This window comes from Durio zibethinus, chromosome 27, assembly GCF_047325235.1.
Source record: "Durio zibethinus cultivar Kanyao isolate XHJ-2024 chromosome 27, ASM4732523v1, whole genome shotgun sequence".
NCBI classification, from domain to species: Eukaryota; Viridiplantae; Streptophyta; class Magnoliopsida; order Malvales; family Malvaceae; genus Durio; species Durio zibethinus.
The window spans coordinates 10,686,760-10,705,264 of NC_143188.1; the positions used below are offsets into that span (position 1 = coordinate 10,686,760).

Genomic DNA, 18,505 nt, shown 5'->3' on the forward strand with positions numbered 1-18,505 from the left:
AAGGTTAAAGTGGTGACAGAACAAGCTGATGAGAATGGCAAAATGAACGAGGAATTCCAATTGGAGGTTGAGGTCTCGAATGCTGCTAAGGGAGCTAAAGGAAGTAGCTCGTGAGAAAGCAACGATATCAATGCAGGTATAACCGTTATAATGAGCTGTCTAGAAATGAATACTTAGTTATCATATTATGAAAATTAGAGAGAATCTATTAAAAGTGGTAACAGTTATGTTAATTGTATTACTTCCATATATCTAGAATCAGGTCACACTGTTAGTGATTGTACTGTTTATAACAGTCATGTACGCTCATTTCATTTTGGAATCATGAATGAAAATACGTTCCTTTTCTCAATTCTTCTCTGGTCTATTTCTCTTCTGATCTGAACTTTCTTCTTCTATTTACTATTTACGATTGAAAACCTAGTTACATATCATACATCAACAATTCTAGTTTTTTATGTTTCCGGTGTATGGATGCTTTAGTCATTTTAATATTATATTAATTTTAATTTCTAAAAAATAAAATTATTTTTTTTTATTTTACTTGAGGAATGAAAAATCAAAATATTGCAAATTTAATTTTTGAAAATTTTTAATTATAAAAAATAGAGCATCGGAATTGCTAAATTGGCAATTGATAATAACTAAGTTTTGAATCTGAAAAAAATTAAATTAGATTCTTCCTTCAAAAAGTAACTAAAGTGAGTCATCCAATTTGCCCCTAGTTTTTACATGTTTTTATGATTGAAAATAAATTGAGTAAAATCAATTTTTTTAATTTTTTATTTAATTTTACAGTATATATATAATTAAATTTGTCAATTGCGATCAAACTAATTTTTTGGTACAAAGTAAGTCATAACATACAGATATAAGAAATTATTTAAATATCAAATTTGCTAAACGTCAGTTTGTAAACTACAAAACTAATCCTCCAATTCAAACTAACTTCAATTATAATATTAATCGAATTCTGAATCCATGAAAACAGAAAAATCAACCTAGTTGCTTCGTAAAAAAGTTACTTCTCCCAACAGGTAAATTGTCATGGCTCATATTATTACACTAATGCATGTTGTTATACTGGTAATTTTAATAATATACAACAAAATTATATATATATATATATAGATATATATATTGAATATGAAAATAAGAACAAAGAAAACAAAATCAACCTTTAGAGCCAATTTCACCTGCGTTGAAGCAATGTCAAACTGCAGAAAGGCTAGCCCACTTCCCAAGCTCGTAAGGATCAGCATAGTAATACAACTTGATTTTATTCGACAAAGACAAGCCTGCAGCAACAGGTGGAGCTCTAAAACCAGAATCATCCTGCTCCCCTGGCTCGTCCGAAAATGCTGCCACATCTCCAAGAAGTTTGAAGCAGATTCTGCGAGTTTGTATTTGTCTAGGGAAATCGAAGTACATTGCTGTTCCTGGTTTGGCCTCTGGCAATCTGTATTCTGCAATAGTCACCATGTTGTATCCTACTCCTTCCTGTAAAATTGTTCTAGTAAGTTTCCCAGGAAACTTTTTTGTGTACGAATTGAAAACAGAATTATTTTCATCAAGAAAATAGGGAAAAACCACAAAAATAGGGTTAAGTAGCGATAAAATCTAACATTAGGCTTCAGTACTAATTTCATTATGTTGCCACTTCATTGTATTTCCAACACCATAATTACCCTGGTTAAAATTAACAAGCAGTACCATAAAAGCGGGTCTAATAGATACCTGGACTGCAGATACTTGAATATACAGAACAGCTGGAGAGATATGTCTGTCTTCTAAAAATGTTATTGATGTATCCCAGATATCTACATCTGAAGATGGTGAATGGGTGATTCGAGGCTTTATTGCGTTGAAAGCATCCAGCCGGAATCCAGCAAGCAATGGTGAAGAAGGTGGCAGATACTGCTCTAAGACCAAATCATTGTCCATTAGCCTCTCAACCTCGATTGGAACCTGAAAGTGAACCAAGGATTAACAGAGGCAATGCAGACATTGTATGAACACAGAGCAAAACACAGGAACAATGAATAAACAGAGCATTGAAGCATTAACTATTACCTTGAATCTATTTAATTGTGGAGGTCGGTCCAACCAGTTTCTATAATTCATTTGGTCAGTGCTTTGTGATGATGTAAGCCCCATCTCTTTTCTCACAGGGCTTCCAGCTATCACTATTCGTTTGGCATGAAGGCATGGATCACTTTCAATTGCTCCTCCAAAAGAAGCACGTCGAGTTTCTTGTGCAAAGGGATTTTCATCCAGTGACAAGAAATTAAAATCTTTATCAAAATTAACAGACCTTGAACCAGGCTGCTGAAGGCGTAGTGTTATCCAAACAATGCGACATCTAACAGGATTCCCCAAAGTAAATTTTATATGGCGGGGCAAGTTATCCTCTCTAGCTGACCTTTCAGGTCCATAAAATTCTGGTGAAGAGGTAATCAGGGACTGGACATCCCATTTTCCAACACAGGACCTTTCTTCCCTGTCTATTTTATTGCTTGCCCAGATTTGCACCTGTGTAATAATAGGAGAAACTGTTCAAAAAATGCATATCCTTAAGAAAAGTTAAAATGGCTACCTTTATTGCAGAAAAGAAACCTGAAACAAAAAATTGCTGGCACAAGAGGAAAAGAGACTCAAGGCCTATCACACATTGAGCAATCAAACAACATGATACAGACACATTGAAACGTAAAACACAGAAATGATAGGGCATGATAATCAAAAAGCATAGTAACCTCTGTAGCTATACAATATGAAGGAATATAGTATGAATGACAGAAAAAAGCGGGCACATGACAAATGCAGCTCACATATTCAAACATATCCAAACAATAGGCATAATTATGTTACACAAGACAACCATAAAGTTCCAATCAACTCATAGGACAAGATTCTAGTGCTGCAATTTGTAGCTAACTAAATTATAGCTGTATCTGACCGTACTTTAATAAGAAAATGTTGAGAATTAAAGCAAAAATGATTGAGAATTTAATATTTGTGAATGAAAATAACTTGAAGAAATCATATCTAAGAGTCATTCTGAGATAATATATAAGAGTCATTCTGAACCATAATATCAAATCCATTTCTCGTCTTTGGTTTGAATCTTAGATAGGGGAATGGGAGATTTATGGTATGGGAAAGGGCTAGCTAGTGTTGTAGCACAAGCCCCAAGGGCTTTCACGTGTATTAAAACAAAAACAAATCCATTCCTTATTTATAGACATTGACATAGTTATAGTAAAGTGTTTAGTACCAATAAGTGAAGTCAAGTGAACAATATTAGTACACAATTTAGTAGAGTTTGTCAGAAACATTCTAAAGTCTGCCTACGAAGTTTAATTGTCTGAAATACAAAGAAAGAGTGCGTGCATGCACACACACACACAGTACAGACATAGATGTGTCTGACTACAAAAGATATCCATATCACACTAGGATGATACTAGAAGACAGCATAATGAATATACAAATTTCTGTTAACTTACAATAATATTTTGTTAATTGTTTAAATATTCATTGCTTGAAGCTTATTATATTTTCATCTTGCAAGAATTCATTAGTAACCAAAATTGGTTTCATTGACTATCAGCTATTTTATCTCTATTAAACTATGCTGCTGTGACTCTTCATTTTGATGAAGTACCATGCCCGAAATGTATATGAGGAATGGTGTCATGGGTACTGAGATTTAGCCCTCCAAATATAAACATCATTGTCGGCCTCATAACTATGCCTGAATCTAATCAACATAACTGTTAGGGAAGTAGAATCCAAGCATTCTAATGTGTTTTTGATACTGAAATGACATGGAGAAAGGAGTTGCATTTTAGAAGCATGTTAAAAAGGGTCGTTGTGTAACTAAAGCACAACATTTTTTGGAGTAAAACATAACTGAAAAGAGATACTAATTTAAAACTATAACTGAAATTCAATATTTGCTATATGGGAGTGACACATAATTGAGTATAGATATTAATTTAAAGTTGCTTCTAAGAATGATACATACATAAATAAGGCTTCATTATTGACAACACGACCTAGACCTTAGCCATTTACTTTAACAAGATAAAAATACAGCAAAAAGATGAATACACTTACCGTGGGAGCATCAGCTTCAGAATATCCACATGGACTAACAAGCAATATGACTCCACTGACATCTGAAAGTGTGCCAAGAACAATAACGAATTCAGCAGAGGTAGTATTAGGGGGAGCCTTCCAATATGAATGTTGTGATCCATAATCCAGTGGAGTGAGTAACGACAAGAATGGAGCTGAACCTGTAGCTGTCTCAACCTACAGTTTAATTGAAAGTGGTTAGACACCAAGAAAAACTAAATCACAGCATCTCAACATGATTCTACAACATATGAAGCATAAATGTTGTAGCATGAAGATTAGATAGCAGTACCAAAGGATACTTATTCCTTAGTCCTACTAATGTATCCTCTATGAACAATAAAGCATTTCATTTATTCTATACGGCCAGCCTGACTTTCTAGACATGTCTATTATTAGATTGTAACAATAGACAAGTTTGACATTGATATAACGGAGAAAAGTTTCATTTTATCGTTTTGCTTTTAAATTTTCCACATAGTGAATTAAGCGGTAATATCATCAACTTATTTTAAAAGTTTTTGCTGCAAAACTCAAGTAATGATGAGGAAGGGGCAATGCAGTCAAGATGCTTTTTTCTAGTGGAAAGAGTACTTTCCTAATTGATTCAGCTACCAGGAAGAATAGACCTGCCAGTTATAAAAATAGGGTTAACACAATTGGGAACCCAACTATATAGTCAAATGTTTGATTTGGTACCTAAAGTTTAAAAATACACAATTAGGTTACTCAAACTTTGCTTCCGTTAAACACATTGCACGTTTCTCTAACTCCTGTTGGAATGAATCATGGTATGTCCCCAATAGCCTATCAAAACGCACTAGCTGTCAGGATTTTATTGGCTGTTGGAGAAACATCACACTTATTGTTAAAAGAGTTAGTGGAACGTGAAATATGAGCAAAGTCCAAGTACCTAATTACACATTTTTGAACTTTAGGTATCAAATCAAACATTTGACTATAGTTAAAGTGCCAGATATGTTGTTAACCTAATCATGAAGTCAAATAAGCATGAAGCACAAATAGGTTCATATTTTTAACAGGGCAATAGATCGTCAGGAGAAGATGAAAGATACAATGTGTTTCATGGCTTGGAGAGGTGAGGGTAGACAACAAGAATGAAGCAGCTGGAGAAACTAGAATCCTCCATATCCTTTTTTATTTAGGTTGAACTAATAAAGATAATTAGTAGTAGACTCTGTTCATCCCAATACCTAGTAAAACAGGTTATTTCAAGAGAACCATTCAACTAATCCAGACATTGCATCAATGAAAGAACAATGCAATATACATATTAAAATAGAAGCCTAGGTTATACCGAGTGTAGAAAGCTGGCGAATGGAAACTCAGCTAATGATTCCTTCCCAGCAAGTAACTGTTTCAAAACACTAACAGCTTGCTTATTACCAGAGGACTGACTCCTATCAGAATGGCCTTTCAGAAATGGGGACCCGGTAACCTCATCCAAACCTTTATACGCTGCACTATCAGCACAGGCTCTTCTTCGGGAGCTAATCAAGACCCTAACATAGTCCAAGACCAATGCATCAAGAATTATCTCATGACAGCACTGCTTGCAAATAACACTGTCCAGTGTCACTGAATGATTTGTAGATAGATCAACTTGGCTACCATGACTTGATCCACTCTGACTTGACAAGCAACTATAATTTGCTGTCTCCCTTGTATAATTTGGTAGAAGAAGGGCTCCTTTCCCCACACAACAAACTTGACAAGCCTTTCTCCGACATTGAGAACACAAGAAGACAGATTTTGAACCTCCTGTAGATGACAACATTGAGGAAGCAGATAGAGTTGCCTTAGTCTCAGCACGCACTTCACACATGCCACCAGAACAGCTCTCCCAAATTCCCCTAATGTTCCAGAAATCTATGCCATTATCCTCAATCTTCCCAAGACCAATAGCACCATTAATCTTGTCCTCAAGAGCAGCTTGCCCAAGCAACGCAAGGGTGCTTGCAACCCTGCATAATCTTCCCATGTATGATTCATCAAGCAATAAGTTTGGATTTACATTAGCCGGGTCAGTTCCGATAGACAACAAAGCTCTATCTCTTTCAGCTGCTGAAAGATTCAGCTGGAGACGTTCAATTTCCAATTTCATTGCTTCAAGGAACTCTAGCTTTCTTTCCTGCAAAATTGGATAAATTGAATGGCAAGTTTTATATTCTATCAGGTTAACAATTACCACCTAAAAACTTGTAGATTTATCTATCTTAAGTTAATTTAAGGAAAATATATTCTCTAATCCTCAAAATTGAGAATACATGCTTTCAGATCAGGCTACGCCCACAAAGAAAAATATTGGTAGCTAATATGGTAAGCATTTTTCCAGTGAATATCCCAAGAGGAAGAGGTGGCATATTCATTACATTTTGCTCCTTAATTGAGATTAGATGCTGTAATTCAGATAAACAGGGAACTGAGGCCTGTAGATATATCATCTTCTGCCTCATTGTAATGTTGCTAGGATTTATTCTCATGTTTGGAATTAGTTGGGTTATGCTTCAAAGTTCAAACAAACTGGGAGCTTTTAGCTAATTGAAGAAAAGTTATAGGAAAAGCTCAAAATGATTGTGACAATAAAAAAGCTCAGCACATCTCTTGCAGAGTTTATAGAGGGGAGATACTCCAGAAATTTTAATTGAGCAGATCATTCACATTGGAGATCAATTCTAGCTTTCTGAATCATTTTCAAGGTTCTACACATTGACTAGTTTTGGCGTTTGGATCTTTTTCTTGAGTCTACTCTACTAATATCCTAAAATTTAAGTTTTGCAGTAGTTTTCATAAATATTATTATTCATCGGAAAAAGACTGTTGGAGGATCATCTAAAATAGCAAATTCACATTGAATAATGGAGGCTTTAGAGATCATTCCATGTACAAGATGCAAAAGGATCCAGAGCAACAAAAATCTCAAGCTCTATATTCTCACAGTTACTCATGTGCATACATAAATTGAACCAATAAACCATTAAGCAAATCTCAAATCAGATAAGATGTTCAATACAGATAACATAACCATAAGAACATCATCCCAGCATGCTCTTTCTACAACAATTCCTATTTACCTTCTATTTGTAACATATTATGTTGAAAAAAGAAGATGCATCTGCGAACTCATTATAACACAGGGAGCAATCACCCAATCAAGAAACATAAATGAAAAAAGTTAAAAAATAGATGGAGACAAGGAATCATAAATAGCATTCAATTGACTGGGGGAGGACCAATGTTAGGGTTTCAATAGGTTTTTATTCATATTCAGGCCTTTCATGAGTTTTCTTACACATATGAGGTCAAGGAAACATTCGAGTAACAAGTAGTCACATACCATATGTGGCCCTGCAAGGGATTTTAGACAGTTTATGTACTTCTGGGTGCCACTCTCTTGAGGCCTCCCATCCTGTGATGTAGAGGATTTATGATCAGTGTCAGGACCATGATAGTCAACAACAGCTTGGTCCAGAAAATCAAGCAAGTGACCTCCCTGGTAAGCAGCATTTTCTGAAACTGGCTGAGAAATAGATTCAGGAAACACGTCACCTCCAGTTAATAGGTCAACACAATCATTTGCAGAACCCTGTTTTGCTGATGTTGACACAGCTTCATTGGATAGAGAAGTGCCAGAAAATGGGTTTGTGTCTGAACCAGACAAAAAAGGATTGGTTTCCTTTTGAAATTTCTTTGCAAGCTCAGTTAGTCTGGCACCATTCCCTTCATTAGCAAATACTTCATTCCAGGGGAGAGAAACTCCAAGGATTTCTACCTATAAAAAATGTTAATACATATGGAACCATTTGGCAGCATTAGAAAACCCCATTGCCAAAATCAAAATAAAAAGAATGAAACAAAGTAAAAAAGGAGGTGAAGAAAGGAAAACAGAATTAATATGCAGAATTGTCAAGTCAAAGGCAATTCATGATGAAGGAGAGAAAGATTTTATCGACCAGAAGGAAATGACACAGTATGTTAACTGCATTTTCCCTGTATGGTTACAAAAAAGTATAAAGATATCCATAACCACAACAAAAACGTTTCTTGCTTGTGTGGTCTACTCCATTAACAGCACAAATTTCTCTCCAAGGCCTTCTGCTCTCACATGAAAAAAATACAATAACATAAAAAAAAAAATACAGAGCAAAACGAATCACCGTGCAACCTCTTTCTCATGTTTTCTATTAGTTTTTATTCATCTATCACTAAACCTCTACTGCAAATACCCAACACATGCACAAGGCAGCCAGTCCAGCAGACTCATGTTAATTGTGCAATAAAGAGGCAAATTTAGAATAAAAGACATTTCCGAGAACTTTTACCTCACCAAGCGTCATAGGACTTCCTGATGCAGCAGTATAAAATGTAAGTGCCACTACACGGGTAAGAAAGTCCAATTCTCCCTCTAATTCTTCGAAATCATACAATAATGATAGAGGAGATGTAACTTGATCGTGAAGGCGTGCACCAGCTCCAGTGATAGCCATGTCCTCTGCACTGATTGGGCCTGATAAGGGAATCAAAAGATTTGTCCCATTTCCACACTGGGGTATGAAAGCCCCCTGTAAACAAAATCCAAAGTTTGATCAGAACACTATTCAAACTCAAATAAATCAGCAAGGATGGAAAAACCATGCTATTTTAGGGGGAACCTTTGAGAGAGAAAGGAATTTAAAAGTTTATAAAAATTTCAAGGTAGACACATTAAACTACAACCACATAGGGCAAACTGTGTTGAAAAACTTGCGAAGAGTGACAATACAAGTGAACAAACCTCAACAACCAGTTTAAGCCCATCTAGGTTGCGCCCTGTCCTCACATCCACAGTTGAAGGATAAGTTGAATCATCTGCACCATGGGAAACTGTGAGTAGCAGCTGACAGACATGACAGGGTTCACCAAGATAGATAAAAAGTTCAACAACATCAGCAGCTTGGGGACAAACCTGCAAGAGAAAGTAGATGCATGCAGTCCAATATCAACAATATAAAGAAGGGAAAATAATGATACCTTACTGCAACAACAATTGCTAAGTTACAATATAGTTTTCCTAGATGATGAAGAGGAAAACTGTAGGTACCCAGATTAGATTCTTTTTCTTGAAACTCAGTAGACTAGCTCCACCATTAGAGGTTGGGAACATACTGCCGACTGGCTTAAGAAAGAAACCTGGTGGTCGAGAAAGTACCTGTAGCAAACAGTATGATAAGTGGTGTAGACTGGCATATACAAACAGCAAAATCAACTATAACTTTTTTTTCAAATCGAATTTTGTTTTTAGACAAGAATATAAATCCTTTTGAGGTCAAAAATGTTCACTTAAAACAAAAAATCTAATAAATAAGTTAAAAACTACTTGCCTTCCAAGGAATGTGCATTTTAATCCAAATAATAAACTCAGTATTTTCAACAGTATATACTAAAAATCAGTACTGATACCATGTAGTAACTTATTGGCTTATTGTCATCTTATACTCAATTAGCACCAAAAGTAGCTCATAAGAAAGCAGTGAATTTGGTTTCATCAACAGGGTTTACTATTCAAGGCCACATTCAATCGGTTGAGAAAGTTTCTTTTATCTATATAAGGGCTAAAGCTAAATAGTCAAAGAAAAAAAAAGGAAGTAAAAGGAAAGATTGATGGACAATCAAACATTAACTAGCAAGCCAGGGACTGTACAGGGCTATCACCACAGTCAGATTTAACAATAAACCTGAAATCTGGACACATACTAGAATTACATACATGCAGAGGTTGAACTGGAACAGATGGAAGATGCTTGAAAAGCCTTATTCCAAGGAACATCTCCAACTGCTTTTGACGAGAACTATCAACAATTGCATTTTTATATCTTCTTTGAAGAGTGATTTTCACATTTTGTGCTGCAGAAAACTGCTTGAATTTTCCTGATTCTTCATTGAATATGCTTACAATTTGGCTATGCATGGCTTTGGAACCTGTGTACAGTGTTGCATGGATATCACCAGCAAGCAGGAAAAGATCTGCTAGCTGCGATACAGGTGATAAAATTGTTGATGTCTTGAACTCGTCAAATGTCATGTCAAATCTCTTCCATGGTTTATCTGGGCAAGGATGATTCCATGTTGTGGTCCTTGTAATGTGATCAATATAATAAGTTTTCCCTGTTACTGCATCAGATCTTTTCTCCCAGCCAGGTGGGAGTGGAGCAGTATACCCAACATAGTTATTAACTGCTTGGCAACCATATGCTAAATCACTATCAAGAGATATCCCAAGCCGCCTAGACTGCTCAACAAACACTTGCAGCGCCCCAAAGTAACTAGCGGCGTTGGTTCTATCCAAAGAATCTGCACAATTGAAACGTAACACACCATTTTGATGGGATCTTAAGCAGAAGGCCCCTTCAAAGTCATCATTGTAGATGATTTCACCTCTGCAATCCTTAAGTCGCTGTCGTGAAGGCAAATAATCACCTTCAGAAATGCCTATGGCCATAGTGGGTGCTTTTAGAAGTTTCCACAATTCCTCAATTGTTTGTTGTTCACCTTGTAACTTTATCCGGGCATGCCAGTCATAATTTATCAAATGAATTCGAGTGTAAGGAAGTTTTCCAGTGGATTTAATATGGTTTAATGATTTCTCAAAATGCTGAACTAAAATGCATTCAGACTTTCCGTCTCCATTTCGAAGCAAGTTGACACATACAATTGGAACAAAAGCCTTTTTCCGCTGATTTTCCCCAACACCAACATCTAAGTTACGAGCATCATATCTTTTACTTAATCTTTGGTAATATTGTGAACTTCCTTTATAAGGTTCCCAATCTGAAACATAAATTTCTGCTTCAGCAGCAGTGATCTTTAGTTCTGCACCCCACCAGATTGGTATTGTGCCCCGTCGCCAAATGTATGTGTTAAAAGGTACACTCTGACCGGCCCTTTTAGGTACCCAGACAAGTTGTTCACACTCTACTTCATTCCCTATGAGTATAAATATTCTTTATAAGTTACAAGAAAATTCATGCAATAACAAACAACAGTGTGATGAAAGTCAGGATAAAACGAATATGCAAAATAAAAGAAAAATAAGTTAAATTTAAACGAGAATAAAGAAACTTACATCCATATTACATAACATGCAATAATAGGAAGGAAACATTTGGAAAGAAGGTTTAATTATTTATTTGAATCTAAATCAATTCAGGTTTGCAAGTGTATATGCATCTTGAACTAATTTTCACCGCTTTCATTCTGGTTTCTCAAAATATTTTAGCACAGATCAAGGGAAGTATCATCAAGAGATTGTCAAACTAATTATGCTGCATAAAGCTTAAAGCACGTACAAAGCAAGACTCAACAACATGTACCATGCCACATACCACACATGTTACTTATGTGGATAACTTAGTCATCATTTTAGCCCAAAGAAACAACATAGCTATGCACTGCAAGCTATTGTCAATCTCCTCCCAGCAGCAAGATAAGTCAATTCAATGTAAGGAATTAAATTTAAAAAAAAGTGAACAAAAATAAAAAAGAAAGAGTGGTTACAATAAGAGAGGGGGTTAGTAACCTTGTTTAAATATTTGTGTGGGAAAAAACAATAATTTCTTCAGCAAAACAAACACTTGGAAAAATTCCAGAAGAGAAGAATCTGTTTTAAAACAGATAAATAGATTCTCTTACCTGTGCTAAAACATGAATTTATACCCCTAGCCAAGTATCGAGTACCGGGATGCAGCCTACTTCGACGAGCTGTGAGAGCAACAATCCCTTCTACCTGACCTGAACTACCAAAACTTCGACTTTCTGCAAACCCCTATACATTAATATCAAGTAAGAAAGCAGTATCAAAATATTAAATCTCAGACACTATATCATCATGTTGTCAACACAGATAAACTAATATTATTAGAGTAGGTTAGGCAGAGAATGTAAGTAAAGACAAGTTAGACAATCCAAACACAGGTAACAGGGGCTACGGGGGAAGGCGTAAACAATTAAAGATGAGAAAAATGTTTTAACAGGATTCTAAAATATAGTAGTAACTCATAAGCTTATAACTTTTAGGAGATAAAAATGACAGGATAAAATAGATCAATTGGTATGCTATTTTAGATGCTCATGCTCCATTATAGTATCAATAATTGTTAAAAACACAGTTAACCAGAAACAAAGCTAGGAACCTAGAAGAAACACGTGCATACATGAAAGGTACACCCCAACTGACAAAAAATATTAACCCAAAACTTTTTCCAATTATGAATTTTATGTGCACAAATTATTTTGAAATGAAAAAATAATAGCAATAAGAGAAGAAAAAGAGAACAATTTTATAGGTTATTATAAACAGCAGTACACAAAACAAAGATGTAAAGAAGAGTCTAGATTATCAAGAAAATAAGAAATTCTTATCATTCAATGTGTGAATAATTTATGCCTCTTCCAGGGCAGGAAGTAGCAAATTTGACTTCATTAGTTTATTTAATTTTAGAGTTAATTATGTGGAAATTTCAAGATATCAGATCTAAAGCTTTGATTCATATTGTAAGTCATTTAGGTTATTAGATTTTTATTTATCGTTTAGATATCACAAATGTCAAGTTTTGGGATTACCTCCCCCCCCCCCCCCCAGGGTTTATAGTTGGATTATGATTGCTTGAAGAAAATGTATGTGCATGTAACTCCTTTAAATAAATAGAGAACAATTTTTAAGCAACTAGCTCTTCTTTGGAATTGTGCTAAACCTTGGCTATGAGCCTTTGGGACCTTAGAAATGATACCTACAAAATCTAGCCCTAAAGCCTAGAACCTTATATACTCAATTTCAGCACTACTGTAACCTAAAAATGAACTTTCAATATATAAAGAAAAATTTTTAAGCAATTATCTACTTTGGGACTGTGTGAAGCAACCCTAACTCTGGCTGTGAGCCTTTGAGACCATAGAAATGAAACCTAGGAAATCCAGGCCTAAAGCCTAGAACTTATCTACTCAATTCTCAGCACTACTGCTAACCTATAACTGAGTCTAAAAACAAGGTAGGCCCTTTCCACAAATCATAGAATCCATTTTCAATATGAAATTCAGAATACCAGGCAAAAAATTGGTTTTCTAGCACTCAATTTAATAATATACAAAATACTTTAACAGACATAAATTCTCACAATTTCCCATTGATTTCCAGCCCAATTCTAACAATTAACCTCCAACTCTAACTGGCCTACTTTCTACCTTAGATGATGTATATTATTGTATTAATCAGTGAAGTAGAGTTCTATAGATTGTTCTTGAAGAAAATTCATAGAATACACTGGTCAAAAGGAAATAAAAACATCCTCTTATAATAAACAAGAAGTCAGCCTTAAAACCAAAACTGACATGTTTTCCTACATCAAACAATATATATTGATCAATCACCAAAATAACATTATGCACATATCTCCATGAAGAAACCCAAGAGAAAATAATGGTCAAAAAGGAGCTATAAACATCCTTTCAGGTAAACAACTTCTGTCTGACCACTAATAACCCAACAACTTTTCAGATCTAACCCACTAGTCCTCAAAAGCTTAAACTCAAATAGTTAGTAGATTAACTCAAATTGTTACATGGGTTTCATCAATCACATTCCTATTCCATGTGGGAATTGCCCGTTCAAATCATTGATGTCCTCACCATTGCTACATATCATTATCACAATCAAGGCCCACAACTACAAGGGCCAAGATCTTACAAAGCCGAGTGCGCCCACGCTAGGCTAGCAAATGTTCTGATACCTAATGCCTCTAGATCAAGCACTACTCCCAAACAGCTTTTCAGACTATAACAATTGGCTCTCAAAAACTTAAACTTATATGGCTAGTAGTTAGTGACTTGAATCTTCATATGGGATTCATCAATTGGATAACTATTCCAAGTGGGAGGAGGTAGCAATCACAGACTACAAGAGCAACAATACAAGAAATTATTCCTAAAAGAATTTAAATATGATGGATTTGTTGTCATAAACAAGTTACCTAGTGAAGATCACGAACTATGTTCAGAAACAATCACCATCAAGTCCTTTCAATTTCATACCTTATCATCAACTAAACCAGTTTATAAATTAATAAAAATCATTCAAGAAAGATGCATGTTTGGAAAGTATAATCTTGTCAAGCAATTACATCACTAAAATCAGTGTCTATAAACACCCTCAGAGTCACTAAACTTGGCACATAAAAAGCCAATTCCTGCAACTTTTTCCTTATCCATTCCTCCACTCAACAATTTGGCATCAATTATCAATATCATGCAATGCCCCAACATCCATACAGCCACAATTACATACGTGAAGAGCATGTCACAACAAAACAATCATGGGCATGTCATGCACAAATAGAACATTTTACTACCACACATAAATACTACCACACATAGAGAAGGTAAACCAATAAATCTTATATCTACAAAGAAACTGGATTAAAAAAACAAAAGAAAAATCACAATCAGATGAGCATTAAATTGAAGATACCGAGTATGGAGCAAAACCTGCAGAAGAATAACACAATGTTGCATCAGCCCAATGTTTTTAAAAGGCATTGAAAACCATCCATTCCAAACAAATTCGTCATCAGGGCTGAGCAGAGACATGCGACTTGGAAAAGGTCGAGTGATATCTCTTGTCTCACAAAAGTAGTGCTTCCCATCAATGTCGAGCTCAGCCAATTCTTGTACATTCTTTACTTCTGCTTTACCCTGGGATTGAGGATTCTGAAGTGGTATTTTGATCCATTGGCTCTCAGTGACCATAAACACACATCCCCCACCAGGCAAATCAGGAATGCTAGCAGCTAACTTTGTGGCCACAAGAAGTAATCCATAGCTTCCCAAGGCAGCATAACCCAATATTGCCCTGGCATAAATTTTAGTACACTGCCAGGGTGATCCATTGGTAACATAATCTAAAGCTTCATTCTCAGACCTAAAAACATCAAAACCAAACTTCCCATGATGGCGAAGAACCCCAGTTGTTGGATCAACATAAATCACCTCAGTGTCAATCCTAGTAGACAACGTAACAACAATATGAACTTCACCTGTATCCAACGTAACCACAACAACAGATGTACTTCTTGAACCACCAACTGCAAGTAAAACCAGATATAATCAGCTAACGCACCATACCGGATTTAACCAACCATTGAAAATACGGGCAAACAAAAGAAATAAATCCAAAAAATGTGATCACCTGGTGATTCCATGCGCTCGAAATGGAACTACTAACTAAAAACTTCCTGAAAATTCACAATGTTCACTATCCCCTGATGGAGAAATTCAATAATCTGTTCAAACAAAATTAAACCCACAATCAAATTCTCTACTTTTCTCTTATTTATGTAAACAAATGGTGGGAATGATCCATAAATCCATCAAATCTAACGACAAACAAACTACCTATGAATGCAAAGTCAATTACATTGAAGCAACAAGCCAATGATGTATAAATATAAATAAATTCCCTAAATCTAGATCACGAGATTCAGCTTTTCTTGTTCCTGAGATCTAAAACATGAAAAAAAAATTTTCAAAATGAGATTAAAGAAATAAGAAATACTTATAGCTGAAACTAAGAAGAGCACTGGATTTCGTTTCATTTTTTTACTATGATCTCAAATCAAAGCAAGCATCAAAAGAACTTTCTCAGATTTAACCAATTAAGTAACTCCAAAATTGAGTTAGACATGAAATGAAAGAAGATGGCTAGATACTATGGGAAATGAAGCAATCGAAGAATAAAAGAAGAAATGGAGATGTTATAAATATAGTTTTTGTTATTAAAGAAATTGAATATATAATACCAAAAAACAAAAAAAAAAAAAAAGAAAAGTAAATAAACTGACCGGAAAGTTCAAAGTCGGAACGTCGCATAGAATTGAAGATCTTTCTAAAAAAAAATTAAAGATCGTCTGCGGTTGCGTGAGGAACTGTTATTCAGCGATCCATTGCCACGTCGGTGTGTTAAAGATCTGTTTGGTTAGTATTTATTTCTTTACGTGGATTTACTTTTTTTCCATTTCAAATGGAAAACAAAAAAGCTTAGAGTTTTTTTATATTTAATTTTCATAAAATATGTGAATTTTAATTTTCGTGAATAAAAAAATTAACAAAACTTCGAGTATCAATAAACCCTTGGTTAAAAGCATCTCCACGAGATCAGGAATAACACTCCTATCATTTTAAGTTGTTATATATGGAAAAGCTTTATAATTTTATATATAATATGATAATACGATAAAAAAATAATATATAATAAATGATGTGTATATTTAGTATAATTATATTTTATTTTTTAATTATATTGATATATTTAAGATACGATATTATTTATATCGTATTTTATGTTTTATGTATATTATATATTTAAGACACAATTAATTAATTAATTATATTTTAATTATGTTATCATGTTAACACGTATAAATGATATATTTATAACACGTGTAAGTACCATCTTTTTCTCATACTTAATTATATTTATGTTTCTTTTTTCATTGAAAATATATTATTAAAATGTTAATTGTATTTAGTGCTTTAATATTTTGATTATGTTATTAGTTTAGTTTAATATTAAATTATTGATTAGATATTTTAGTGTTATCATATTAATCATATCTTATCGTATTAATTATGTCGCGTTACTCATTCATAAAATAAATTAAAACGTATTAATCGTATCATGTTACATGTAACACATATAATAAACATATCATATTTATATTTTATATTATTCATGTTATTCAAGTATTCATTTCGTATTTATATCAAAATTATTCATGTCATATATAAAATTGTATCTCATATTAAACAAACATGATTGCATGAATTATCAGGCTTACATATTGATTGTGTTAGTCAAAAGTCATAAATTAAAAAGAATAAATTGAAAGATAAACTTTGAATGATTTAAATAAGATAAAGCATATAAATGATAAAACACTTAGATAAACTTAATCTTGTAATTTGAAAACATTGAATTATTGATTGGATTGTAATTTTAAAACATTGAAAAATTGGTTACACAAGTTTATTTGGTAAATAATTTAAATTTAATAATTATTATTTATTAGATCCTATATGTTAAAATTTAAATTATCCATATAGATGGTATACCTTACATGTTTTTTATATATAATAATTATATTTGATATACAAGATTATGATAGGATTAGATAAGATGATATTATGAATAAAATTATATTAAATAATGTCATCATATTTTGTGTTTAATACATGCAAAAATTAGAATAGGATAATTTATTTATTTGTTGAAATTATCTTTTTTTAAAATTTATACTATTTTATTATTGATATATTTTTTAAAGATATAATTGGACATGTAAATTTAATTTCATGATTAAAAATAATCTTCTTCACTTATGGATAATTAAATAATCTTATACTAAGAGAATATTAATCTTCCTTACAATCTTTATATTTTTATTTAGATACAAATCAAACATGATATAAAATGATTCTTATCATATTATGTTAATAATCTTATATATCAAACATGACCAATATATATTAAATTAGATACTAGATAATAAAGAAAATTATAAATATATTCCCATTGTTTCTTTATATACCCCACTTTTTTTCAAAATTTTTTGTAAATAAAATTATTTAAATATCATTCTCACAAGTTTTAATTTTTCTGAAATTCTAAAAAGCCATAACGCTTATTTGAAATGAATTTTCAACAAGGTTAAAAAAAAAAGAATTTTATTAAAAATTACAAAAAAATTTATTAAAATTATTTATAAATAAGTGTAATAAAAAGATTATTATTAAAAATAATAAATTTTAAAATTAATAAAAATTTACTTTTACTACTTTTATATTAAAGAAAGAATAATATCTTATGAGATTTTAATTAAATTAAAGATAAAATAGCAAATATAAATTTTTTATAAATTTAAATTTTATTATTTATTAATAATTTATTTTTTGTATCGATAATTAAAATTTTATAATAATTTTAATTACATTGAATTCCTCAAAAAAATCTCTATTTTTTTATCACAATGAATTTCTTCAATTAACATATTAAATTTTAATAAAATTATATAATATTTAATAATATTACTTATACAACTTTAAAAAGCTTTAGCTTTTATATATTATTCAGACCGAATAGTTATTTCAATACTTTTTTTAATATTAAGAGATAAAATATTTAATTAAAATCTCTTTAAATTTTAATTTTTTCTAAAATCAAAATAATAGAAGTAATTTTTTTTTATTTTAAAATTTATAATTTTTAATAATAATTTTTTCATTACACTACTTTATAAATAATTTTAACAAAATTCCC

The 18,505-nt window shown here is 32.8% G+C and overlaps 1 protein-coding gene across 4 annotated transcripts; it reads right to left on the reverse strand.

The window, feature by feature from the left end:
• Window positions 1-938: 938 nt before the first annotated feature.
• Window positions 939-16,137, reverse strand: LOC111279280 (putative phosphoinositide phosphatase SAC9). Of its 4 annotated transcripts, none has more exons than XM_022866279.2 (14): window positions 16,032-16,137; window positions 15,380-15,473; window positions 14,680-15,275; window positions 11,833-11,965; window positions 9,911-11,127; window positions 9,245-9,352; window positions 8,939-9,109; window positions 8,487-8,726; window positions 7,502-7,936; window positions 5,462-6,295; window positions 4,123-4,320; window positions 2,074-2,532; window positions 1,738-1,968; window positions 939-1,500 (listed from the first exon to the last, which is right to left on the reverse strand). In XM_022866279.2, exons 2-14 carry the CDS (start codon window positions 15,390-15,392, stop codon window positions 1,213-1,215), a joined length of 4,923 nt encoding a protein of 1,640 aa, XP_022722014.2. In that variant the 5' UTR covers window positions 15,393-15,473; window positions 16,032-16,137; the 3' UTR covers window positions 939-1,212. The 4 variants fall into 4 exon arrangements, with proteins under 4 accessions (XP_022722014.2, XP_022722015.2, XP_022722018.2 ...); XM_022866280.2 differs by lacking the exon at window positions 16,032-16,137 and adding an exon at window positions 15,746-15,950; XM_022866283.2 differs by lacking the exon at window positions 16,032-16,137 and having other exon boundaries at window positions 14,680-15,112; window positions 15,228-15,275; window positions 15,380-15,550.
• Window positions 16,138-18,505: the final 2,368 nt, after the last annotated feature.

Excerpts from the sequence above, each read along its gene's own strand:
- LOC111279280 (XM_022866279.2), bottom strand. Across the intron at positions 11,128-11,832 it reads AAATTCATGTTTTAGCACAG|GGAATGAAGTAGAGTGTGAA; the intron begins GTAAGAGAATCT and ends TTATACTCATAG. Across the intron at positions 8,727-8,938 it reads GGCTTAAACTGGTTGTTGAG|GGGGCTTTCATACCCCAGTG; the intron begins GTTTGTTCACTT and ends TTTTGTTTACAG.